General features: G+C 38.9%; 1 protein-coding gene across 1 annotated transcript; it reads right to left on the reverse strand.

Annotated features, from left to right (window-relative positions):
• Nucleotides 1-755: 755 nt before the first annotated feature.
• On the reverse strand, nucleotides 756-26,840 carry trpm6 (transient receptor potential cation channel, subfamily M, member 6). The gene is made up of 40 exons (XM_084728935.1): nucleotides 26,601-26,840; nucleotides 26,382-26,461; nucleotides 26,106-26,144; nucleotides 24,921-25,110; nucleotides 24,403-24,616; nucleotides 23,401-23,525; nucleotides 23,096-23,267; nucleotides 22,810-22,984; nucleotides 21,081-21,204; nucleotides 20,922-20,994; nucleotides 20,504-20,604; nucleotides 20,234-20,368; nucleotides 18,337-18,390; nucleotides 17,656-17,790; nucleotides 17,404-17,529; nucleotides 16,737-17,008; nucleotides 16,319-16,547; nucleotides 15,185-15,337; nucleotides 14,922-15,077; nucleotides 14,219-14,347; nucleotides 13,665-13,916; nucleotides 13,395-13,569; nucleotides 12,201-12,315; nucleotides 11,905-12,101; nucleotides 11,676-11,808; nucleotides 8,905-9,319; nucleotides 7,836-8,451; nucleotides 6,901-6,995; nucleotides 6,683-6,785; nucleotides 6,478-6,524; nucleotides 6,276-6,340; nucleotides 6,147-6,172; nucleotides 5,985-6,035; nucleotides 5,088-5,153; nucleotides 4,693-4,991; nucleotides 3,427-3,509; nucleotides 3,144-3,349; nucleotides 2,318-2,369; nucleotides 2,084-2,196; nucleotides 756-1,305 (listed from the first exon to the last, which is right to left on the reverse strand). Exons 1-40 carry the CDS (start codon nucleotides 26,616-26,618, stop codon nucleotides 1,211-1,213), a joined length of 5,904 nt encoding a protein of 1,967 aa, XP_084585061.1. The 5' UTR covers nucleotides 26,619-26,840; the 3' UTR covers nucleotides 756-1,210.
• Between the last annotated feature and the right edge of the window lie 5 nt (nucleotides 26,841-26,845).

A 26,845-nucleotide genomic window follows, 5' to 3' on the forward strand; every position in this document is an offset into this window, starting at 1 on the left:
TTGCATCCCAGCAAAAGCAAATAAAACAAAATGTAGCAAACTGTAACCGAAACCTAAAAGGTGCTCAGGCTACAGAACCTCTTTTACATACACAGGACTAACAAAACAAAACAAAAAAAAATACAATAAAATGAGACTTTTTTTTCCTTTGTTTTCAAAGTGCCATAGCTAGTGAGGAGAGGATTGGCAGAGTGGGGCGTAGATGCTTTACTGTGTGAGTTTACTTGAGAAACCAATCAAAAAAAAGGGGAACTCCAAGGAAAAATGTGTATTTGATTACACTGGCAAACCGTTTTTACATTTTATGCTTTTTTCATTTGGTGAGAGGGGACTCTGCTGGACTCTGAACTCTGACTCTGACTATAAATCCATGAGCTCTACTGTAGATTTTTTTTTTTTTTCACATGAGAGTGAAAGTGTGTGTGCGTATGTGTGTGTGTGTGTGTGTCTGCATTCATTTGCATTAAAGAGAGAGCCACAAACAGACACATTTGATGGATCAGAATGGGTTGAAGTTCAGAGCTATGCAGGACCCTTACTGAGTCCTCCTTTGAGATGTATATACAATGTGAAGGTCTGAAGTGATTTTTGTTAAATTCTATATTTTATCGCTTTTGTAGACATTTTGTTGTGGGAAGAAAAAAAAAATAAAAGAAATTTTATGGGTGCATTTCTGCCTCCTTTTTCTGTCTCACACATACACACTGGTAGATTTTAACATATATATTTTTTATTTTACACAAACATTCAACAACTTTATTCTTGGTGAGTGTTTTTAATTTAATTGTAATAGTCTCAATATCCAAATATTTATAGATAAAGTACAAAAACACGTAGTTTAGACTTCTGTGAAGTCTTGAAAAATCAGCATGTTGTTACTGTTTTACGTTATTAAAAACAGCTTAATGATATAACCCTTTTTTATAAGAATAATCTGCCAAAACAGAATAAAATACCTCAGTATTTGGTTAATATATTGAACCTATATTTTAACAACCACTGTACAAATTTCAGTTATTAAATCTTTAGTTTCTAATGATAACACATCCCTCTTTTCCCTTCCTGTTCTCACTGCAGAGGAATCAGGGCTGACTCACACAGGACGCCAAGACAATATTTTGTCAGAATTTTGTGAGTATGTATGTTTAGGCAGACATGTCTGTTTTGGTAAAAGTGCGTGTGTGTTTTTTTCTAGTTCCTGAGTCAAAGGTTAAACCTCGGTTTCATCGTGCTCTTGTTCTTCTTTCTCCGCCGTCGGCTCTGCCTCGCTGCTGTTCTCACAGCTGTCCAGACACTTCCTTAAATCTGAAACAACAGAAACATCAGTTAGCGACATGTCGTTCCAATAACGCAGTCATTACCACAAGAAAGAGAATACTGACAGGCCTGGGAGGAAGTCCACGCATCCGGCATGAATAATTTGGTTTGATTTGTTGGAGAAATCTTGGAGAGGACACAAGAAGAGGAAGAGGAAACACAACGCACCTTTGAAATATCAAAACAACTGTGTCTGAATGTTTGTGTTTGTGTGTTTGTTTGCCGGGCTTGTTTGTTTTTGAGCACAGTTTCTTTCCGAGCAGTTATCCTCTAGATGCCGGTATCGTGCCTACCCAGAGACGTTAATTAATAGCTAATCAAAGCTAATGTCTCAGCAGCACATCGCCAGCACAAAGACATGATTAATACGTAATCAAAGGCCGCGGAGCACAACGCACAAAGCAGGGCCCACCCCCATGCCTCAAACACTACTGTTGTTATAGAAATAAACGAACACTCGCGGCTTAATTAGCTGGCTGTTGGTGTGTGTTGTCTTCATTTGAAGTTGTTGGGGATTTATCTCAGAGCCAACGTTGGCCTCCTGAGTGACGACACTGAGGTGACATACGAATGCATGCATATACACACGTGCACAACGATAAAACACATTAACGACAATAAAAAAATCTTGAAAATTGTATACACAAAGGAATGCAAATAGCATATTGGTTTAGACAAAAAAATGTATTCTTCAAGTGTTTTAACAATGATAACAAGCACGCATTCTCTCTCTCTCACACACACATCAATGCTGAACATTTCTGACCTGCGAGGCCCAGTCTGCGGCAGCAGGTGCCACAAGAGTGTTTCTGCAGGAAACCGTTGATGGCAGCAGCTCCGAGGTTATCAGGACCAAAAAGCATTTCACTTCTGCTGCCACTGTAACAGAGTCAGACAAAAGGTTTTATCTGCTTCATGTTTGAGATCATGTGAAGCGGTAAATTCAGAGGAGAAAGATTAATGAACCCAGAAGTCATTGATATCCTCGCTGTTATTGTACCTCTGATCATCTGCCATAACGACTGTAGGATCAGTCAGCTCTTCTCCTACACCTGTCAAGAAAATAACACAATGTAATAAACAAATAAATAAACAGATAGGGAGACAAATATATATTCAGTATAATGTCAATTGCAAGTAAAAAAAAACTGTCACTAAATATGGTGGAAGACAGAAGTACCTACACTCTCAAAAAATAAAGGTGCTAAGTAAAACAAAAAAGGGTTCTTCAGCTTGTCCCCATAGGAGAACCCTTTTTTTGTTCCTCATAAAACCTTTTATAAAGGTTTGACCTGGAGCCCAGCCTAGAACCCAACATAAAGGGTTACATGTAGAACCATCTGTGAGTGGTTTCATACAAAATGTTTTTATTTTTAGGAATGTAATGTTGAGGACTGTGTTGATGTAAAATAATCTATGTCTGATGGAAAAGCTGACTTTCTCTTCCAGATTAGAACTGGATATATTTAATACAATTTGGGAAACTGGGATTGAATATCACCAGTTTAGCCAGACTTTATTTCTCTTTTTTTAATCCAATGCACAAATCTGAGAACCCCTTGGTTTTTGCTGTAGGTTTTGAAATGTGAAAGGTTTCAATATAAAGGTGTGTGTATATATAAGTGTGGTGATGTACATGTACGGCATCTTGAAATTAGTAATTTTATTGTGTATTCTTTTATTCTTCTATTTTTGGAACATCTTTATTGTTTAAAATTGTTGATGGATATGTGGATTTGTATTTCAATAAAAAGAGATTTTTTTTAAAAAAAAAGAAAAACAAAATACACAAGCATGCCTCATACACACACAGTGAAAGAATCTACCTTGTATATCAAGCACCAGAAGCTCTTTGCATGAGTACTCATACGTCCAGTGGGAGAACGCTAGAAGGAGTTCTTCCAGTGAGCAGCAGGGGGCGATCTCTTCTCCTGTGTTGTTGTTGTACTTCCTGAAGTCACCGGACATGTTCCTCTCAATGGTCAGCCACTGGCCGTTTGAATGCCAGAGGACCAGCGACACATCTAGAAACCTGACGGAGTGAAAAGACAATTAGTGCATGAACAGACACACACAGATGCATATTCAAAAGAAAACACACACACACACCTTGGTGAGTGATGCATATCATCTGGTTTGACCTGGTTGAAAACCTTCATCATCTTCTGGGCTGCTCTCTGCTGCTGGATCTCCTTCAGGGATGTCAAATACAGGTTGATCATAAAGCTACAGGAAGGATCTAAAATTATGATATCTGGCCATGTTGTTATTTGAATGTCTTCAACAAATATTCAGTGATCCCTGCCTATGAGCACTTTGCTTTTTAGATATCCACAGGTAGGAAATAACAAAATACAACTACTTTGTTACTGTACTCACATAGTATTTGTCAACATTTTACTTTTACTCCCCACATTTTAACACACATATCTGTACTTTCTACCCTATACATTTTCAAAACAGGCTCATTACTTTAGTTAAGTTTAATGCATTTGAGCAGAATTATTAATTATTTTTTATTTTGCATTATTGTGCGTGCCTTCCCAACATTAAAACACATTTCAGTCCAAATAACAATAACAACACAGAAAAGATTATTCCTTGGTGTAGTTATCAGTCCATAACACACACAACAGACGTAACAACACAAAAACGACAAGAAAGACGAAAAACAGTGTAAAAGACATATGAGATCAATGAGACGTAAGACAAAAAACAACATGAAAGACATACGACGAAAAAAATCATGTAAAAAGACAGAAAACAAAAAAAAACATAAAAGACGAAAGAGAAATAATGAAAAACAACACAAAAGTCAAAAAACGGTGAAAAAGTTGAAGCAAGATGATAATTTAAAAGACATGACAAGACAAAAAAGTCCATAAAAGACGTAAGAAGATGAAAACAACGTAAAATTAATAAAACGTAAAATATAAAAAGACAAAAAAACAACATGAAAGATGCAGCATGACTAAAGAAGGCACAAAAGACAGAAGACGAAAATGATGAAAAAAGTTGGAAGAACAATGAAAAAGTCAAAACAAGACAAAAAAAACTACATAAAAGATGTAAAAAGATGAAAATTAACGTTAAAGATGTATCAAGATGAAAAACTACATAAAACATGTAAGACAAAAAAGACATAAGATGAAAGAGACAGAGGGGGAAACGTGACCTTGGAGAAAATGTGAGGTTTAGTTAGTTTTACTTTGAAACAGCTGGGAAAAATGTCCTTTTATACTATACCTCACTTTTACTTGAGTAAAGAGACTGAATCAGTAATTTTGCTTTTGCCAGAGTCTTTTTTTTTGACACAACCATCTGTACTTCTACTTGAGTAAAGAACATGTGTACTTCTGACACCTTTGTACTTACCCTTAAACAAAGCTGCAGTGCCGTGCTACCATGGAAGTACCTCTGCCAGGCCCGAACCACCTCCGGCCTGAAGGCTTTGACCACGTACACCAGACCAGGTCTGAGCACGTCCTGTTCTGCCCAGGTACACAGCACCCTGCAGCCCCGCCGGAGACCCCCATCCAGAGAGCCCTCTTCACTGGCGAGGGGCTGCACCATGGCAGAGAGGCCACGTGACGACCAGGAGGAGACTGTGCTGGATTCAGGGTCAGCATCAGAGCGTATCTCCTCCAGAGAGTAGATGCTCACCTCTTCACCTCCTGCAGAGAATAAAAGTAGCTGGAGTGCATGGAAAGAAATTCAAGATGGTAAAAAACAAGAAATAAACTGATTGTGACACCAAACATAAAAGTTACCCAGAATGGAAACAGGTGTGAAGGGAATGGTTTGAGCCAGTCGCATCAGGTTGTTTCTCTCCATAGCTGTTAACACACAAACACAACACGGTGAAAACTACACAGGAGCCAAAATACAAGTATAACAAAGCCCTGAAAGACAAGTGAGGATAAAATCTGATCCATTTTCTAAGTTTGATCTGTTTTTTTCTCCAGTGTTTTTCTCTCCAACCTGACTTCTTTTCTCATATAATCTGTTATTCTTTCGGCTTTATTCCTGAAACACCTATGACAGAAATAAACTCGTAGGCATTCAAAAATGAAGATGTGTGCAACGGGCACAAGGAAGACAGAGAGGGATGCACTAAAATGCTGATGTGGCCAGAACACTGAAATTCAGATTCCATCACACACTGAGGGAATGTGACTTCATTCTCAGGACACCTTCACTCCAGTGTATCTTTACATAGCAAATAGTTTGCTGACATCTACATAGGCTAGATGTTGTATATTACAACTTTACAAACAGGTGAAAAAAAGGTTTTGCCAGAATAAAAACATTCATGTTTTCTTCCAGGTGAATTTTAATTTCTCTTTAAATTACTCTAAACACAAAGCATATGCCTATTTTCACAGAAAAAGTATATTGAGTAACAAAAATTAGCTTAGCAAAATGTTTTTCACCTGTTCATATGTCAGGAGAGAAAACATTTTAGATCTGGCTTTATTCCCCTCACTCGCCTCTCAGGGCTTCCATGATAATAATGATGATATAAATTCCCAGAAAAACAGATGCACAATAGATGATTCTGGGTAGAAAATGCTTTTTAACATATACACACACACACACACACACACATATATATATATATATATATGTATATGATATATATAATTTTCTGCATAATATCTTAATACCTGAATAGTGTGGGTACAAATCGTCAGTGGACTGGAATGACGAGCTCTTTGCTGCAGTAAGATAAACACAGAAAAAATTAAATACAGTGAATCTTACGATAGTGAATAAATGAAAAAGCTATATAAACAAATTTTAGAGACAATGTATGTGTTCATAAATACCTTCTGTGGCAATCCCACTCTGCAAACTGCAGCAGAGACATAAAGAAGAACATTTGAAACTAATTGTTACAATCTTTAGGTGTTTTGAAATTTGTGGATATAACGTCAGGCCAAAAAAGGCTGACTTAGGAAGACCTGCGGCTCATGGATCTGGCCCAGCTGTTCCATGCCGAATGAGTGGGGCTCCACACGTCCTGAAAGCCAATGCAAAGATGATGAGACCAATCTCACTTATGTTATATACTCAATACATCTTATATTTCCTCAATATTTCTATATTTCTGTTTCCACAATGACAACAGTATATGTCCACAGTTCGGCACAGACTTACCTGATAGGAAAACACTTGTTTCTGCAACAAATCAATCGGTTCAAAATCTGAAACAATGTTGATATTTTCAATATTCAAATCTATTCTAATCGCACATTTTATTAGGTCACTGTGCATTCAGCTTCAATTTAATCAGGTACTGAATTCTTACAGTATTACTAATTACAAATGTGTACGTCATTTAAATAGGACTGTAGCTCCTTACTGAGCTGACTGAGGCTGGTTGAAGCCGACCAACATGTAGGTTCTCCTCTGAATCTGCGGCACCTTCTCCAGCAGGCGTCAGACATGTGGGACTGTACGATTCCCTGTTTTCCAAAAGAAATAAAAGCAAGAAAGAAGTTCAGACGAAGAGTCACAGAATATAAAACAAAGGGTTCCAATTTTAGTCAGGAATAAAGTAAATCTCTTGTGTCACATTACAGTATCTGGACTGCTCTCTTGTATCTTCACTGTCTTCCTGTTCTGGCTTTTGCCTCTGCAGTCTACTTGAGTGAAGTCAGAGGACTTGGACCACTCTGCAGAAACAGAACACACATGATCTGTTTGAAACTGTGCATGATAACACAAAATGAGACAATGTACACAAGGACTTTTTCAATTTTGTAAATGATTTGTTTTTTTCTGTTAAAAGCAGGGACAGACATGGATAAAATGAATGTTGGTGAACCACAGAGCACCATCAAGTGGGCCAAAAAGACAGTAGTGTGGCACATTTTCTGTTTTTTTCATAAGTTAATTGCTTCCCAAGTCATTTATTCAATAAAAACTTTTATACTCTCATTCGAGTAGCTGTTTTGATGACTAAATTTTACTTCTATTTGAGTAGCCTTGTTGTCATAAAGTAACTGTTCCGATTATATGATGGCCTACAAATCCCGTATTTTTCTAGTCGCCTCAGAGTTTTCCTTGATAGGCTGTTTTTGTTAAATAAGAATGCTTCTTGGTTGACATTTCTGATTTGCTGCTGTTTGTGACTAATAATGAGACCTAATTAAAGTTTGAATGTCAATTTTCTAAATGTTTCAATTGTTTAAAACTCAGAAATATAATTTCTATTCACTTAAATCAAATCTGTTACCTGGCATTCAAATAAAAAAATTTTAACTGATATATATAAACAGATATTTTAAACTGATATAACACCGCATAATAATCAACATAAATATTCAGGGAAGACAATAAACCTACATTTTATTTGATAGGGGACAGTAAGAGACTGGATAATGTATAGGGGGTGCTGGCCTAAAAAAGGTTGAGAACCACTGCTGTAAACCATCCATTGAGATTGTGATTATTTACCATTCATGATAAATAATGACATTTTCTAATCCCGGCATTACAAACTACAACAATACCTTTGTTACTGCTGCATCGTAGCGATGTGTCGTCCCTGAAACTCTCTCTGTTCATTGGTTCATTAAGAGAAGGAAATGATCCTCTCATTGGACTGAGAGGTCCCTCAGAGAAAGCCATATTCTCCACACTGGAGGACAGAGACCTGCAGTGGGCGTAGGGTCGGTCTCTGGACAGATACGCCCACCTGGGGGGTCTCACAGGTCTTCCCCATTGGCTGAACGGTCTGGACCGAGAACTTGGTTGGCTATCATCTTGAGAAAAGTCAGGATTTCCCAAACCTTCAGAGACGTCTCGAGGGTCAGACAGAAGGACAGCATTGCTAGAAGCTCTGTCTACATGAGACGGCCTTTCTTGTGTCCTTTCCTCATCTTGCTCGTCCTCTTCTTGTTCTTCCCCCTCTTCTTCTCCCTCTTCCTCCTCGTCCATGGAAGTTTCCTTCTGATTGGGATACAGGTATAGATCACAAGTCCAGAGTTTATGATGTGGTGACTCCACGCCTCTGGAAGAAAGAGGAGAACCACAGCGGGACGGTCCACAGGACTCACAGGGTGTCTGTCGGGACGCAGGTCGAGAAACTCCCAGCCAGTTCTCACTGGGATGGTGAAGAGTAGCAGACTGGAGGAAAAAATGCGTGTTAAAATATTTTTTATCTGTAGGAGTCATTAGTTATTATATGATAGTTTTATTGTTATATATCCTTGAATTGGAATAAAATTTAAAAAAAATATGGTTTTCGGTAATTTGGGGGTCACAATGGACCACAAACTTCATTGCAAATCTCATAAAGAATATAATAAGAAAAAAGTGTGTTAAGAATTAGAATTTTAAACAAAGTAAATGACACTTAAGATTTTTCTGTTTTCTGTATTGCTCAGTTATTCTGGAAGTGATTTAAAATGCTGCTCAAATATTATTAAATTAAAAAAACAATCTATAATATGTGTCGGTAGTTTATGACAGAGTGTAGTATCTGTTTTATGTTTTTGCTGAACTCCTCTCAGAGGGTGAGGTCAGGTTTGCTTCCTACAACAGCATAAGATGACAGCATTAACAGAAAACACTAAGTACCTCTTTTCCCTCCTCAGTGTGTCCTTGTCTTCCTCCCTTGCTCCCCCTGGCTCCGACATGGCACTCCTGTGACGCCAGTCTACTCGCCACCTTCAGCAAAGAAGGCGGGGTACTTTTACATGACTTGCCTGTCACTCGCCGCGCATTAAGTACGTCACAATCTGCTCCACCTCTGTGCGGGAGGGTCCAGCTGTGGGGCAGGATGTGCCGGGACGCTGTGATGGGTCGACACTGAGCCAGGCGTGCCTCCTCCTGATGGAGACTGTCAGAAGCAGAGAGCAGAGTGAGGGTGTCCACAGCCAAGGCCGACAGGTCCTGGAGTTGACCCAGCTGACAGTCCAACTCTGACAGGCTGTCCTGGATGAAGTTGACCTTCTCTGAGACCTCCCCGACCATCAGGCACATCTCCTCTGCTCTAGTGGAACAAAATTATATTTAAAAAAAACATTATTCAAACATGTTTTTTTCCCCTTTTAAATGTTTACTGCTCTTACCATAATTGTACAGCTGACAGAAAGAGTAAACACAATTAAGCTCATACCAATGTCACAACATGTTTCCATCAATGTATTTTTATGAATATTTTGAAGTATTGCATTAGAAAAGGTTGATGGAAAAACTTAATAATTTCCTCAGTTTCTCAATAAAGTTTTTGTGCCTGTTAATGTGCGTAATACTTTTTCTCAATAATGCAGTGAACACAAGTCACATGACTGATCTGCTGTTTCTCCTCATCGCTCCCACGGCTCTATAATACATCCAAGATGGCTTCACACAGATGATGTAGAATTCCTCACATTAATACACAAAACAAACAGAAATGTCATATTTCCATCCTGTTCTCTACATTGTTTTTCACTGTTTGAGATTTGACTCATGTTCTTTTAAGTCATGCTGCTGTGCCCTCCTCTTTAGCAATCGTAAATGAAATTTATATCGATTTACCAAAATGTGAAGACAATTGAAAAGACAATTGCAGCGTAAAAAAAAACAACTCATGCGTGCATGTGAATTTGCTTTGCATTTCACTTGAAATTGTATTTTAAAAATAGCAACATATCACCTGGCTCAGAGTATTGCAGTATATTGCAGTGTACTGAATCATAACCTCTGTATTGTGATGCACATCATATCACCAAATTTTTTGCTAATATACAACCCTTTAAATACCTAATTATCTATTTGACTCATACGATAGGTACAGTAGGGAAGCAATACGATGACAGAAGAAGTCATTGTGAGTGTTATAGTGGGAAGAATATTTTAGTTTTGGGATCAGACACAGATGTTTGACCTCCTCCTTGCAATAGAAACCTTAACCACTACACTACACCAAAAGCAACTTGGAAAAGCAGAGCGCATATGTTTCGTTTTTAAGACATTTTTCTCAGTTACATCATTTAGAGCCCCAAGTACTTCATGTTTCTATCCATGTTCACTGTTTATGTAAGCATTAACTCTGAAGTGTCTACAACATTGACATCAGCGTCCAGTCAGTAGCTACTAATTGTGATTTTGCCTGAGAGGGAAGAGGCCGTGGTGCAGCAGGAACACACAAGAGCTGGAGGGTCATCCTCTCCAGATAACACAAATTAAGAAGCAGCACAAAATATCCATGCTTAAATGGACAAGCACATAGAAATATTTTGGAAAATTAATTAATTGCTCTATTGTATTTAGGCCAGAACAACAAACCTTAATAATTATTGATGATGATGATGATTATTGATGATGATTATTGATATATATTACCCATTAAGGTTATAAATTTAACATTTTCCTTTTTTAAGCTACAACAAGAGTTTTTAACTGGTTATGAAATGCTTTCAATTTATTACTGATGCCTCTAAATGACCTACATAAGCAAATAAGACCAGCGGAGAGAACCCTATAGATTAGACTCTTTCTCTATAGTTATTCTTAATGCCTGGTTAGTTAAATTAGTCTTGAAATCAGATTAAATGAGCCTGTGTTTCCATTTTCCAAGGCAAAGTTACATTGACTATTGAAGTTACATTGATTTTTTAATTATATAATATAATTAATATAATTAATTTGCTTCTTAAGTAGCTACAATACATATTCAAACATGTTTTGGATGCTAGAAACAAATCTAATCTTTGAATAAACATCTAGCTATTAACATTTATAAACAAAACATCTTATTTCAGTTTTTACACTATCACCCTCAATCCTAGAAGCATCTTTATGGAAATGGAAGCTGAGGAAACAGGAAGAAGTGTCAGCGCAAAAATAAGCATAAACTAATGAATTAATCAATAAGAGTAAAATAAAGAGTAATAAATATTTCAAAGTATAGGCCTAAACATAAGTACATCTGTGAGTGACTGTCCCTGTTTTATACCATCATCTGGACAATGTATCCTCCACAGTACAGACATTCAGTGCCTGATCATCAAAGCTGTGAAAATGTTTCACAATATTTTTCAACGCGAACATATAAAATCATCCTTAAAAAATCCTAGAACAAAAATATAATAAACATGAACACTTACATCATGGCCACTATCAACATATGCTGCCATTTTGGATTTTTGGTACAAATGATGAGTATATTTTTGAATGTTGTTTTGAAGTCACATGACCTGAGTAACTGACCCATCCCTTTTCAGTGTTTCTTATGATGAAAATGGCACAGAATTAATGTCCCTCCTCCCTGAGCCTGTCAAATTACTGTATCTCCCAGGATACAGAGGCCTTTTAGGGGTTATATCCTGGTTCATACAAATCAATTAGAATAACAATCCAACCTCTCAGCTGTGGCTCTGATCCTGTTGATCTGACTGCTGTTGAGATCATCACTCTTCTCAAGAAAGTGGGCCTCTACGCACTCCTCCTCAAACTCATGGAGCTTCTTACGATCCTCGTGGCCCAGGAGAAGCTCTGATGAAGACGAGAGAAGAAAGTTTATTACAATGCCGTGTGTAGATAATTGCTGGTTAGTCTTCCATCCACACACACACACAGTGCAGTGCTTACTAAGTCCAGTGGCTCTCTCCTCCCGCTCATCATCTCCACTACATCTCTTGTGGATGGCTCTCAGAGTGAGGGTCATGTGACTGAGGAAGATCAGTGGCGGAGGCAGCCACGGTCTTTCCTGATAGGTCATTATGTAGCGATAACGGTTGTACTTCCACAGCTTGTTGGACGTTGATGCCATGTCAAAGTAGATGTTGCTGTTATTAAGAAGACAGCATTCATTTTAAATAAAAGTGCTCGTTATTGCAGTTCTGTACAGTAAAAAACAGATTTGATTTTTTGATAAACATGCTTACTTAAAAAATGCAATGAGAATGTTGACCATGATGATATACTGGAAGAACATATAGACAGCCTGGAGGAAGGGTGTGATGAAGGAAGCAGGAGGACATGGATCGCCATCTTCACATACTGTTAAGACACACACACACACACACACACACACATACATGCACACACACACACACACACACACACACACACACAGACTTTACACTAATGGCAGGGTTGAATATTAATGTTTTGTTTTTTTTCAGAATTACAAATGGTTTTATTTACCCAGAAACATTTCTGGAGAACCCTTCTTTGGGATAAGGGTTTATCAATCATTTTTTATAAGACTAAGGGTTGTCTTAAGAACCTTTTTTGAATCTTAATATAAAAGGGCCCTTGGTGGAACCTCTTGGGTGGGTTCTAGATAAAAACCCATGGAATATGAAGAGGTTCTTGGTAGAACCTCCTGAGGGGGTTCTAGATAAAAACCACTGGAATGTAAAAAGTTTCTCAATAGAACCCCCGAATGTGTTCTAGATAAAACCCATGGGATATAAATAGGTTCTTGGTAGAACTCTCTGAGTGTGTTCTAGATATAGCCCTTTGAATTTAAAAAAAGATTACTGGTGGGACCCACTGGTAGAGTGGGTTCTTGTTGGTTCTTAGTACAACCCTTTATGCTGAGTTCTAGGTAGAACTTTCTAAAAGGATTCCATATGGAACGTTTATAAAAAAGGTTCTAAAGGACCCAAAAAGAGTTCGCCTACAGGGACAAGCCAGGAAAAAGCAGGGCATCTTTATATTTGAGTGGCTGTAGACAGCATTTTCTGCCATTTTGCATGAAAAATTAATTTCATAATTAATCAATTATCAAAATAGTTTAGAACTTTGATTCTTTTTTTACCTGTTGGTCAAGTGAGTTCGGAATTTTACTTGCTCCAGGCAAGCAGGTAATCATTATTGTTAAACCATAAGTGGTCATCAACACCTTCATTAACAGTAGGAGCTAAACAGAGTCAAAAGTCTAGGACCCAAGCAAAACACATGGCAAAAGACAAGTATCAAGATGACTTAGTAGCACTCTACAAAAAGTACTACAAAAAGTACCTCCATTATCCTCAAACTGAAGGCTACACCAAAGTCATCAATGTTAATGTCTGCCACTTTAAATCAACACTATTTAATAAGTATGTAGTGTTTTCCATTGAACCACTAACCATCTATCTCCCCTGCATAGACCTCTCCATAGATCATCCAGTAGGGCTGGAAGACTATGTCTCGTGCCAGGCTCCAGGACGGCTCCTCCTCTGGAGACAGGATGGCCTTCCTGGACACCCCAAAACTCAGCAGAACTATGGCCATCATCACAACGATGAAGAACATGTTGCTCGTCTAAGCAGACACACAGAGAGCAAGGAAAGAGGTGTGACTACAGAAACACTGCTGCTTTCTTCCTCTCCAACAAGTAGCATACAGTGTCTACCCACCATCTTAGTGATCATGGTGAGGTAAGGTCCAGCATGCTGATTGACAGCCAGCAGATCCATCACCCTGACGAACCAGAAGATGATGTCAAGACAGTAACAGATGCGTGCTGCCGTCCGGTAAGGATCAGCACTCCAACGCATTGCCAGTCCAGCCAAGAAGAGGAGGATAGCAATGAAATCTGATATGTTCCAGTACTCTGCAAACCAGATCTTCAGCTTCTGGCTCAGCTTCCTTGGCTCAGACATTAATACCTAATAGTGATATTACAATTTAAATGTTAAATCGAAAATTGATCGAAATGAACTTTCAATTTCAATAACGGCATAACCATTAGAGCAAAATAAAAAATCTTGTATTTGGAGAATTGTGACACCCCTACTACCCCTTACTTTTACTGTGTCTTCAATATATCACACTTTTTTAGTGATGCTATCTGTGGAAAATGTTTCACAAATGCAAACACTGATGCACACAAATAGCAAAATAATTACAGATGTACAAAGGAGGGAAGAGACATAAATAAAAGAACATGGCTCTCTACTGGCTCGCTCACCTCTCTGGTTTTCTCCACTGCAGTGGACAGGATGTACGCTATGACCAGCCACTCCTGAACACTGGGTTGATCCTCCATCTTCACCAGGATGACATAAGAAAATAACATCAGAAAGGCCAAGAAGGACATCTGAAGTGGAACAGAGACAAGGAAAGGGAAGGGGGACATGGAACAATTAGAAAAATATACACTGACCTTCAAAAGTTTGGAGTCACTCTGAAAACTCTGACAAATGTCAATCAGAGTTTCTCAAAGCCTAAGCAGATGTCCACAATGTCTTGTTTTACTAACAACCCAACCTCAGCTTGCTATCACAGAGGACTAAAGAAACCAAAAAATATTCACATTTAAGAAGCTGAAATCAGAGAATTTTTGACTTTTTTTCTTAAAACATGACTGAAACCAATAATCAATTAACTGATTAATCATTGCAGATCTACACAGAATATGCCATTGGAACACAGGAGTTATAGTTGCTGAAAAGCATTCTTTTCCAGCAATAATTGTCATTTGAAACATTAGTAATGTCTAGACTGTATTTCTGAACAATTTTATATTATTTCCATTTAAATCAAATGTGTATTTCCTTCAAAAACAGTGAAATCCCTTAGTGACTTTTGCACAACAGTGTACATTAAATACCACAAAGGCTGCATTGAAGACAAGCAGATACTCTCAGAAAAGCAACATGCACACCACCTACTGTATGAAACCAGAACTTGACAACAGGCGCTGTGTAGAATTCATAGAGTCTTTTGATCCAGGACAGACAATGCACAGTCACAGAGGAAACAGTTTCCGACACAGTACCAAGACATGTGTCACGGAAAGAGAGGCCTCGCTCTGCATCCTGACTGCCCTGTGAGAGAAAGAGTAGAGCAAGACAAGAGAAGTATGGTATGGCTATTACTGTAACTAGTTCCAGTTTAGAAATAATACTGGATTAATGCACTACTGGCACTTTACCGTGTGATCTGTTCCCTCTTGGGTTGGTGTTGACTTCACAGAGTCAAGTCCAAACAGCATTGCCTCATGGGATTGTGGTACATGGCACATTTCAGCTCTGCTTTTAAACTCCAGAAGCAGGATGGCAGGGGGCAGAAGAAGGCTCAGAATAATCTGAAACAAAGAAATAACAAGTGTGGCTTGTAAGCATAGAAGTACAATCATCCAGAAAAAAAAACACTCCCCTAGTTTGGAGAAGCAGCAGGTACAGTCTTGTTCTGGGTTGAGTACCTGCAGGAACACACTGCGTGATCAACAAAAATATTGTGTAGCATTGTAAAGAAAATATATCTACATAAATTCTGAGGTACGGGCACAGGAAACTGCAGGTGGGCAGCTGGTGAGAACAATAATATAACTCATACAACAAAATAATGTGTTTTTTGGCTCTCAAAAAATCTGAACTAAAAATGATTGTGCATTATTTTTAACATTTATATCCACTCAATACAGTAAAATCAAACCTAACCAAAAATCATAAAATCAATATTAATTTAAGTGCATGCTATATTTACAATATTTTCACCACTTTACATTGCTGTCAGCCTTTTTTGACAGGTGACTGCCAACATATAGACCAAATATTGCTCTAGACTCCACTGACAAGATCAGTAAGGTGAACTCACAGAACATAAGAGTCGCTGGTCTACCGCTGCCTCAACCATTTGTTTGTTTGTGTTATTGTGCAACTTCATTGTCGAAAAGGTTAGTTGAGATTTGAAGTTTCCTGTGGGAAAAGGCTGTCTGACAGCAAGGTCAAGTAGTGAAAGTACTCTAAAAATAGCATACAGTTAAACTGATATTGATTCTTTTAGATGGCTAAAATCCATTTTGCTGCTGACCCTGTCCACTGGCTTCCTTCCTACACCGGAACTTCTGTTGCTTCTCCAAACTGGGGGCGTGCCAGCTGCCATCTACACTGAATATGGATGAGTACCTCATACAACCCCACTTCAAAAAATCCAAACTATCCCTTTAAGCAATGTATCTTTAATTAACATTGAATCAAATGACTCATTGTAATATGAAAGGGACGCTAGGAGTGCTCAAAAAACATTTATCCGGTTTAACTCTCGCAGTTTTCACGATGGTTACCTTCAAAAAGGAGTTTTTTCTCATGTTGAGGGGACCAGTCCAGAGATCTGTGAGGAGGGTCTGAGTGCAGGAGTGTGAGACGAATGGCCTGTGACACGAGGAGACAGCCATCTGCAGGCAGGTGAAGTGGCTCCATGCCTCCATCTCTGAAGTCAACAGCTTCATGGCCATCTGCTCATTCTGACGAAACGCACAGTCTAACACATCCACCGCCAGCTGACCAAACTCACTGAGACACAGAGACGGGACACACATGAAATCATCCGCATAAAGTTCACGATAATTAAAAAACAGATAACAAAACATATAAAATAAAAACCCACCAGTGACACCAAACTGATTAAAAGATCTTTTAAGACACAGACATACACCAGACTAGGTCATAATTTAGAGCATGTGTCTCCATCTGTACACTCACAGTGAATACATCTTGAATCGCTCTGCGATGTTGTCATCCAGACTGCTCTGCCGTGCCTCAAAGGCCATGGAGCGGTAAAGTTTACAGGCCACTGTGGCACGTGCCAGCGCCTCCTCACCATGTTGCCATAGGAACAGTGCCATCTGCTGGCGCTGTTGAAGCACGGCCCACACAAACAGGTCATTGAAGTTGAAGTGAACAAGCAGCGGACCGTCACTGAGGCCAGAGCTCAGTGTGACCTCTCCGCTGTTACTGGGCGTCACATCTTCATCCTTGATGGAAAATTAGAGGTGTGGACAAAAGAACCGACAAGGAGGAGGAAATAAAGATGGAGGAATGCCACAAGAAAAAAAGAAAAAGTGAAAAAAAAGGAGCTATACACACTTAGAAATAAAGATGCTTGGAACCCTTTCAGAAACCTTTGCCTGGAGTCCAACATTAAGAGTTATTTCTAGAACCATCTGTGAAAGGTTTCAACTGGTAACAGTTGAACTATACAGGACTACCCAATTTGTCAAAATATCAAACAACACAGAATAACTGATCCAGATTACCCAGAACTGACTAACTTTTATATGCATACACACACACACACACACACACACACACACACACACAGATATAATAATCACATAAAATCTATTGGAAAAAAGGAGAATAAACCAACCTTGGGTTTGTACGGCTGAGCAGTTCTAAAGAAAGGCAGGTCCTGCAGACTCCTGTTTCTGCCAAAGTTTGGTATTAATCCCCGTCTCTGTTTCGACAAAGACGTGGAGCTGTCCCGTCTAGCCTCCTAGAGAGAGCATTATTTGTAAGACAGGTCAAACATAATTACGGTTAATAAACATGACAAAATAACCAAGTCAAAGCATTTTCTTGGATATTCATCAAACACAATGGATTAAAAAGAGATGCTCACTTTGTCCTGCAGGCGGGTGTAAGCAGCTCTGAAATGTTTCCGTGTATAGGTACTGCGGTACGCTCCTCCTATGAGGTACTCGATCACCAGACCCATGTCAATGAGAGTAAGACGGTAACCTATGGGAAGAGAAGTCTACACACAGTTTTAATATCTTTCCTGGACATGAGGCATTTTCTATTCTGAGAAAACAAGTACATTATCCTGGGAAACCTGGGAAATTTAAGGTATAATTTTCATATTTTTTGGCAATACTATATGTTACAATGAGAACCAAAACCTGGGGACAGTGGACCACCCAGCTGTGATTAGAGGGCGTAATATTTCTTTTTAAATATACATTTTATGAAATAGAGTAGTCCTAAACAGCTGATTCTATTACAGCAAGTTTCAGGATGATATAAAACGGTAGGTGTCATGTTGAGCCATTTTCAACCCATGAAATCACATTTTTTATAAATTTGTTAAGAAACATCAATATGAACACCACATTACAGTACTATAATTTAATTTACAGCTCAAAAAATTGTGCACTACATCTTTAAAAAGAATATTCAGTATCTTTAAGTACCATCAATGTCCTGTAACTTGTGCAAACACCAATAATGTCTGACTAAAGTGTTGTCTTTAGTGGAAATTAATATTCATATTATTATAGACTTTCTCATCTTCACTACTCACCTGTTTCACATCTTCGGCGAGGTGGTGGAGGAAACAGTCTGTCTGTCCCTGTGGCTGTGGAAGAAATTTTGTATTATCATTGAGAGAGAATAGACAAGTAAACAGAAAATAACAACAAACAAATCAGAGCAAAAACAGAATCTACTACTTTTTAACACAGTTGGATATTGCATACACAGTAGCAGCTCTGGGACCCTTAGTTTGTTTCTTATGGGGACTTATTATCCCAGAGTTATGAATAAGTAAACAGGTTTTAATACACAAAAGATAAATGCAGTGTGGAGAAAGCCAAGTGTGAGTGCACTGATGATAAAGAGTATTGTGATCTCAAAAGCATCCTAAGACAACAACTGGGAAAAAATACCCTGAATGTGACTGACCAGGAAGCCGAGAGATAACTGGTGCAAAACACTTACAGTGCATTATTGTGATTTCAATCAAAGCGACTGTTTTGGAATTTGTGCTTCAAGAGTCACAGACAAAAGAACTGAATTTCTCCTGTTTGTGTAGCAAAGTGTGAGCCAAGGGGAAACAAAAGAGGAGATGATACAACAAGACAAAAAAATACTGCAGGCTGAAAGCCTTTTCTAAAAAGAAAGATATTTCTCAAATCTATTTAAAGGTAAGATAATATAAGCATTTATTGTTCACCAGAGGAGGAATTCAGGTGTTGCAGCAGCACAAGGACAGAAATAATAATAGAGATAATAATCAAGAATTAGTAAGGATGTAACAATACCAAAAACTCATAATGATAATCCCATGACAAACAGTCCATTATATTTATCGTAACATTAAAAAACAAAGAAAAATGACAACCTGAATGAATGAATGAACCTGAAATGTCCTTAATCAAATAATAAATCTGATGTGTACAGGATTTTTAGTTTGCATAAAATCATTATTCCTTTTTGTGCTTCTAAAGTGCTTTCATTCTTTCGTCAAATAAAATAAAAGTATCCAGCTATGACCCAAACATGTGCAAAAAATTGGCATGAATTATCCTTCGCAATGAATGCTTGAATTATGTGTGGACAACTGCAAGCAAAAGAGCAATGCAGCAGTCAATAGCAGCCCTTTTATAAAATGAAATGATAACAATAAAATACAATAATTTACCATGTAATATTGCAGTTTATACTGACGCAATCTGTACAGAATTGAGACTATTTTTTTATTGTGAGCTCATGATATTTGATTTATTGTTGCATCCCTAAATATTAGCTATGGGAATCAAGAACACCCAAGTCAAGAAAAAAAATATTATTTGGTTTAATGGGGCCAAAGGGAACATCATAAGGCCCTGGTCAGATCAAACTCTATTGGTGCTGGTATCACTTTAAGGGTTCTGGTATTGGTATTTCCTTCAGACTTTTTTTTAACTATACACAGCCCTTTATGCTTCTGACCTCAAATCCATCATGCTAGGTTGTAATGTCTCTCATTTCAGGTAAGGGTCAAAACAGCAGCAATATGCTAGAGTACGCAACACATGCTTTAATTCCAGGAATGCCATGTATTTGACACTCTACACCCAAATGCCATTGCTTCCAAAGTGAGCAGCACATCCGTTACCAGGGGTAAATATCGTGCTATAATGACATTAGCACAATGCAGGTAGGATTAGTTGATTTTTTGTTTCACTAATAAAACCTAAATGGCGATCACAGACTGTTGGTGCAGCCAGCTCAGGAATCAATAAGGCCACTGATAAAGAATCGGGCAAATATGCAAAATCAATAATGGTACTGGTATAAATACAATCTTATCAGTTCTCACCCCTATTAATAACAAGCTGCATTTCTAAACTTGCCCATGAGATAAGTCAATAAGAAATTGTGAAGGAGATGGATCAATCATAAACATTATAAGTGGATAATAAATATATTATAATTACCATGTTATAGAGCTCCTCGAGGCGATCCACAGTGAGGAAACGGCTCATAGTCATGCCGTTATCAATCAGCAGTTTGACAAAACTGACCCGGTCCATCACCAGAGCATCCAGCATGGCCTGCTCCAAGGAACCTACCTAAATACAGCACACAATTAAAATTAAAAGCACACAATCTTGAAGATTTTGAGTATGCAAAATATTCCTTGTATGCAATAATATCAGATGCAGTAATTACACTACATTTTCCAGGAGTGGTTCATTCAGTCTAACCTGCCAATGCTGTCCGTACACCAGGACATCTTTCTGTGCAATGTCCGCCCTGTCCCAGGCCAGAGTCATACTCAGCTGCTCTGCAGGACTGGCCTTGGTGCCTGGTCATCACACAGAAACAAAAACATACAACAGAACTTGAATTGCTGTGATCCTAAACTCACTCCTTTTTCATGGCTGAAATTTTGAGTTGTCATGGCAAGAAAAACTCAGCTCTAACATTCATGATTGTTGTTTCATTCAAGTTGTGTCGGTGAGTCAGCCCACACAATAACGAGCCTGGACTGCTAAACCTAAAAAGAATGTAGCGATCATTGGTATGATCATTTATTAGCATTTTATTTTCCTGCTATGACATGTCAAAATGTCTGCAGTGAAAAATGTTTACTGTCATAACCAAGAGGAGAAAAATAAGTACCCTTGAGAGCAGTTGTCAAAATGGCCGCATCAGGGGCCATTTGATCCTCTGGCTCAGAGTCAAAGATGGTGATCTGTTGTTCAAAGACATATTGAGATAGTGTGATTAGTCCATGTGTTGAATCACAACATACACATTCTCAAATAGTGTTTTACTTACAGACTGTCTGTGATCCATACACTGCAGGAGGAGATTGTAGAGCTGAGCAGCTTCTGCTCTCTCTACTGCAAAAACTTGTCCTATCCTGACAAGGAAGTCCTCTTTAATGTCAGCATCTAACTGCCTACAAAATATAAGTTAGATTTGTGACATATCTGCTGATTTAACAGTTGCTACTTGCCATATAACAACACAGTCAAAACATGTAGTTTGGTTTTACTTTTGGTTTTGGTTTTACTTTTTTCTAACTTGGACCTTATTTATCTAATGTTATGTGATGATTACTGTAAATCCTGCAGTGAAGCAAGGGGGATTTTATGCTGCGAAACGGTGAAATAATTGGCTAAATTCTGAGACCTAAAGCTGCTGGTTTTATTACCAGAGCATACCTAAGACAAGCAGATGCATCAAGACACAGGTTTATATTGAGACTCATTTCAGGTAATTTAACCTCTGATACACTAACCACGGCACTGTGGCAAGTTGACATACATTTGTCACCTATAACCAACCACATGATCAAATGTTAGACTGATTTTATGAAGAGTTTCCTCAATTTGAACTTGAGAATATTACACAGCAGTCAGAGAGTGTTTGCTCTCCCTGCCTGTCTGTCTGCTGTACCTGTAGGTTGCCTCAAAGACGTCTGACACCGCAAAAAATCCTCTTTGCCTGATTTAAGTTTTAAATGGATCATTCTACTTGTGAACTGACTATATGTCCTAACTAAGAAAGTGGTGGAACTTCCTGCATTGCCCGCATCACTGAGCCAAATTAGGGGCATTTCTGTGGGTGTGTCACTGTCCATAGTATTGTAACAGAGTGGAGGAGATCCATCAACAGAATATGTTTGGTTTTTCTAGTTCTAAATAGAACCTTCAGCACTAATTTCATTTCCCCCCATTGTGTACAATACACAAACAGAAGGGAAACAAGCAGAGGGAAGGAGCAGCTAATGAGAGAGAGAGAGTTGTAAACTATAAACAGCTGTTTTTACACATCTCCCCCTGCTGATTCAGCTAAAACAGCTGTTTAAATGCTCTCGGCAAATCCACCAGACTCCATTTACAGAAACTACTTTTACCATGATAAAACACACTTCATTCAAGCTTGCCAAACGCTGCCAAAAATAAACCCTTAATTCACCACGTTAGATGTGAAAATATATATTCACTCTGCTTTTCCATTCTGCTTTTCTGACCTCTCCCAGTCGCTCCTCTCTGGATATTTTCAAATCCACTTGGATGAAGAAAAAAGGATTTATTTTGACCAAATCAGAGTTGGTGATTGTTGGAGCAGCAGAAAGAGAAACCAAGACAGTTTTGGTGCATTTTATTTTGTTTCTGTGATAAAATTATAAAACTACTGTCTCTGTAAATGGAGTCTGATGTCTTTGACGAAAGTGAGAAAATGTCTTTTCAAGCAAAAAGCATCTTACTCTTTCACAAAAAGGTTTCTCTGTAGGGATCCTTCCCATAATACTGTCAGACTTAATATAACAATCTGAGCTTGTCAGTACGCATTTTAATGGGCGTACTTTGACAGTGTACAATTACCCATAGGGATTACACTGCAGCCTGTTTTGCAGCTGATGACTGCAGCAGTCTTGCTCAGTACTGGACCAATTACAAACCATGTTCTCCCCATTGGTCACTCAGACACAAAAACATGGAAAAATATGGTCCAGGTTGAAACAAACAAAGTCACCCTTTAAGGTAAGCCTACATACCTGTCAACAGCCGTTTGCTTGTGCAAGAAGGCAAGCAGGTCAGCAGCCCTGCCTGATCCCTCAAACACAAACACTGGCACAGGGGGCACACTGCTAACATAATCCAACACTGTGGACACAATGGCAGGGCCTCCCTCCACCACCACACACACCACTGGCACTCCTTGGTTCAAACCTATAAACAAGGGAGGAGAGAGGGACATTAACATTAATCAATTCAAACCCCTCTGCTTTTGTCACTTCCTATATATACTGCACAAAAACACACAAAAACACACAGACTCACGAGGGTGTATCTTCTGTAGTTGGATGTGTTTCTCCAGTTTCTTTCTGAGGCCTTGTTGGCAGCCATGTTTTCCCATCGTCCCATCATCCACCAACAGAAAGTGGGAGTGGAAACCATTAAGACAAGCCCTCTTGCTCAGAGGGTTCCCCAGTGGCTGGTATGGCCTGAACACCTGAACCACGAGGAGTCAAAGACACACCAGCCACGAGTCAATCATAGTAAAACAACACACTGGGATTTGTTAGAAATATTTGTACATATGCAGTGTCAAACTGTTGTAATCTCTGTGAGGTTGTAGTACTCACATCTCTGCCTATAAGGTCTGTGTTGTTGTCAATGACACCCCATGGCGTAATGCCCACTGTGTTTCTCTTCCTCAGGTTGTGGCCCCCGAATGTTTTCACTGCCTCGCCCACATACTTAGACACACCTAGAGAGAATGTAAAGAGCAGCTGAAAGCACTGCAAATACACAATTCAACAGTATAAATAAAGAATTCAGCTCACTTAAGAAGGGCATCATTCACCATCTTGCGTAATAATCAAATTGTTCTTTGACCAGCTGCAAACAAGTGGCCATAGCACAAAGCTACACACCAAAGATCGGACCCACAGATACCGAGAATGAATAGACTGAGTCATTACAAATGAACTCAGGCTTTCACCAAGTAAGATTTTTTTTTTCAGTTCAATCAGACAGAAATATTCAATGATTAATTCTTTTATAATTCAGTGCACCACATTAAATTCCTCGAGTATGTTTTACCAATAAGACTCATGTTTTAACACATTTCCTTGCCATCTGTGAGGTGAAAACATCAGATTTTCACAAAGTCAGAAAAACTGAAAATGTGCGTCCTCCATTTTTAGCCTTGGTCTCTAAAGTTTACAGCCTATCATGCTGTTGCATTGCTCTGCGTACAATGATGCTGTTAAATAACAGGAGCTAACATTGTTTACCAACCACTCATTTCACCCTCTCTCACTAACCAACCACCTGTGCATGATATCACAAGGATATTTTTAATGAATGTGCCAAATATAAAAATTACAATTCCCCTTATTCATAGTTTCTCACTGAATTGTTCTTCCTGTGCACTTTTGTAAGCTTCTCTCTGTTTTAAACTGCCATGCTGGCAATCTGACTAGCTCAAGATCTCTAGATCTCTAGAGTCTACACTGACATCAAAGCAAAGAAACTTTAAAGTGTTAAATTTGAGAACAGAATTTGGTGCAGTGACCGGTCATAGAAAAAGAACATTTAATGAGAAGATGCCATGGAATCTGCTTTTGGTTAACTTCCCCCACCTGTATTGATGCCATCAGTGAGTATCCACGCCTCTGCGCTGCGGGCAGCAGTAATTAACCCTTTGCTGAAGGCCTGCTTGACTTTAGGTGGCAGGGTGAAGTTTTCTGAGCCTCCCTGGACAGTCAGTAGTAGCTTGGGTCTCTCCATCTGCCACTCCCTCAGCATCAGTTGGAGCAACGCCTCTGGCTTCGAGTCCACAGCCACACGAACATACTAGACAAGAAACACATTGAACTTTTGGTGACTGAGAGGCTTCTTGTGCTTTTCTCAGGTATTGCTAGTGTGACTACTGTTTAAGTAGATATTATCTTACATCATAGCAAACCAAAGTCTGTTTATATAAACATCAAAAGTCAAACTGTCTTGTTCAGTCTTGGACAAGCATTTATCCTCATTTTTTTGAGCAACACCTTGCATAAAATGGGAGTTATCAAAATTTGTGATGCTTATTGAGCAAACAACCATTTTTTCTTTTACCTACAAACACATATTCTGTTCAGGTGGCAGACTCACTGACCTTGGCTCGGCACACACGTGTGGCAGTGTCCTGAAAGTCTACGGTCCCATATGCATTAGTGGGACTGGTTTTGGTGTGGAGCTCTATGGACCAGTCCTCCTCCACATCCTGTCCAGGACCAGGATAGAGGGATATGGGGGGAGGGGACTCTTGCCAAGAGTGCTCCCCCATCAGGCGGCCACAACAACATCTGGCCAAAGGAAACATTATGTAACTGAGGATAGCAGGTGCAGATTTTTGGGTTTACACAGAAACATAGTTCACATCATTCATAGTTCACAGTTTTGAACTAAAAAAGAAGGTATTGTTTGTAAAGCACCCCAAAATCATGGTCGTGTTGGTGGGCATTATTCATGGACACCTGATAGGCTTCCTCCTGACTTAATTAAGACAAACTGCTACAATTCCTCCCCTTTTCCTGTCTCCCTCCCTTCCTCTTCACCTCCTTTTGTCCTTGGTTCTACAAAATCCACACACATCTCTCATTCACACAACTCCTACACTATAAATACCCCAAAATTCTACCCAATGTTTTTATATTTATATATAGGATTGCAACAACATAAAATACCTTGGCCCAGTTTATGAAAGATTAGAGGCATGTTTTGGATTATTTGAAGTTGGGCTGTTGGTTGAGGTACTTATCCATAGTCAGTGTATTACCTACAGAAGATAACAATTGACATATCCCTAATTTAGAGAAGCAGCAGAAGTACCAGTGTAGGAAGATTAACAATGTATTGCTGTGGACAGGGTTAGCAGCAAAAAGTATTTCAGCAACGTGAAAAATCTAGTTCATCTCAGTTTAAGTGTAGGCTAGAATACAACAACACAACAGTATAATGCTTAGCTTCCTACAACTGTATTCCTGTTGCTTCCTCAAACAGGGGGTGAGCTGACCGCCTTCTGTAGGTAATAAACTGATAGGTTTCATTCAACCTCACTTCAGAAAATATGAATGATCCCTTTTAACAAGTTCAAAAAAGGCAGTGACATTAGAACTAGCAACACATAAGAGAAACAAAAAGGGAGAGATAAAAAAGGGATGGAAACAATTACACAAAAATCTACGCAGTGATGACACAACCGCGTCACTGGAATCAGCGGGCGGGGTGTAAGAGAGGAAATGTTGAGGGTTTGAAGGTGGTAAAAAGACACATATAAACACAGATGTCAGAATTTTACCTTATCAAGCTTTGACACACTTGACATACTGGAATACATCTGCAAGAAACAGGAAATTACACATTATCAAAGAATCTACATGGTCTCTATTCCTGGAAATAAGGGCTGAGTGCCAAATAGTTTTGCTCTCAGAAAAATGTTTTTTTCCAACCACTGCTGTTAATATCATGCTGTGCACTAACTAAACAAATCATCCTGTATTTCTTCTGAGAATCATAAAAACGTGTATTTTACAGCTCTTTGGAAGCTCATCAGTGCAATCAGATTCCAGTTTACCTGTGTAGGTCTCGAGAGGAAGGAATAAATTTCACACACTCCCTCTTGAAGAAGGTTTCCTCAATCCAAGACCTTCGTGACTGGAATAAGAAGAGAAAATATTTACTTACAGTAACCAAATTCTGGAGCAGCCAAGTACCACATTCTCAACTGTATTGTCAAACTCATCCTCAAGCAAGAAAACAGCCATAAAATCCCTTAAAAATTGTGATCAGTGACCTTCTCAGTGAAGCTCATTGCGGTGCCGGCAGCAGCCTGCAGCACACGCCGGACCCAGAAGCAACTAGGTCCCTCCCCGTCATAGAAACCTGAACTGCGCTCTTAAAAACACTGACGGGATATGAAAGTTAACAGTCAACCTCTCATTCAGCTTCTCAGCAGTCTTTCCTTCATGCTTCCCCCGGTTTTTCAAGGTCTGTCCTGCTCCTGTCCTCCGTTTCCCAGACGCATTTTCAACAATGGCC

Source organism: Lutjanus erythropterus, chromosome 10, assembly GCF_056507025.1.
Source record: "Lutjanus erythropterus isolate fLutEry1 chromosome 10, fLutEry1.hap2, whole genome shotgun sequence".
NCBI lineage: Eukaryota > Metazoa > Chordata > Actinopteri > Lutjaniformes > Lutjanidae > Lutjanus > Lutjanus erythropterus.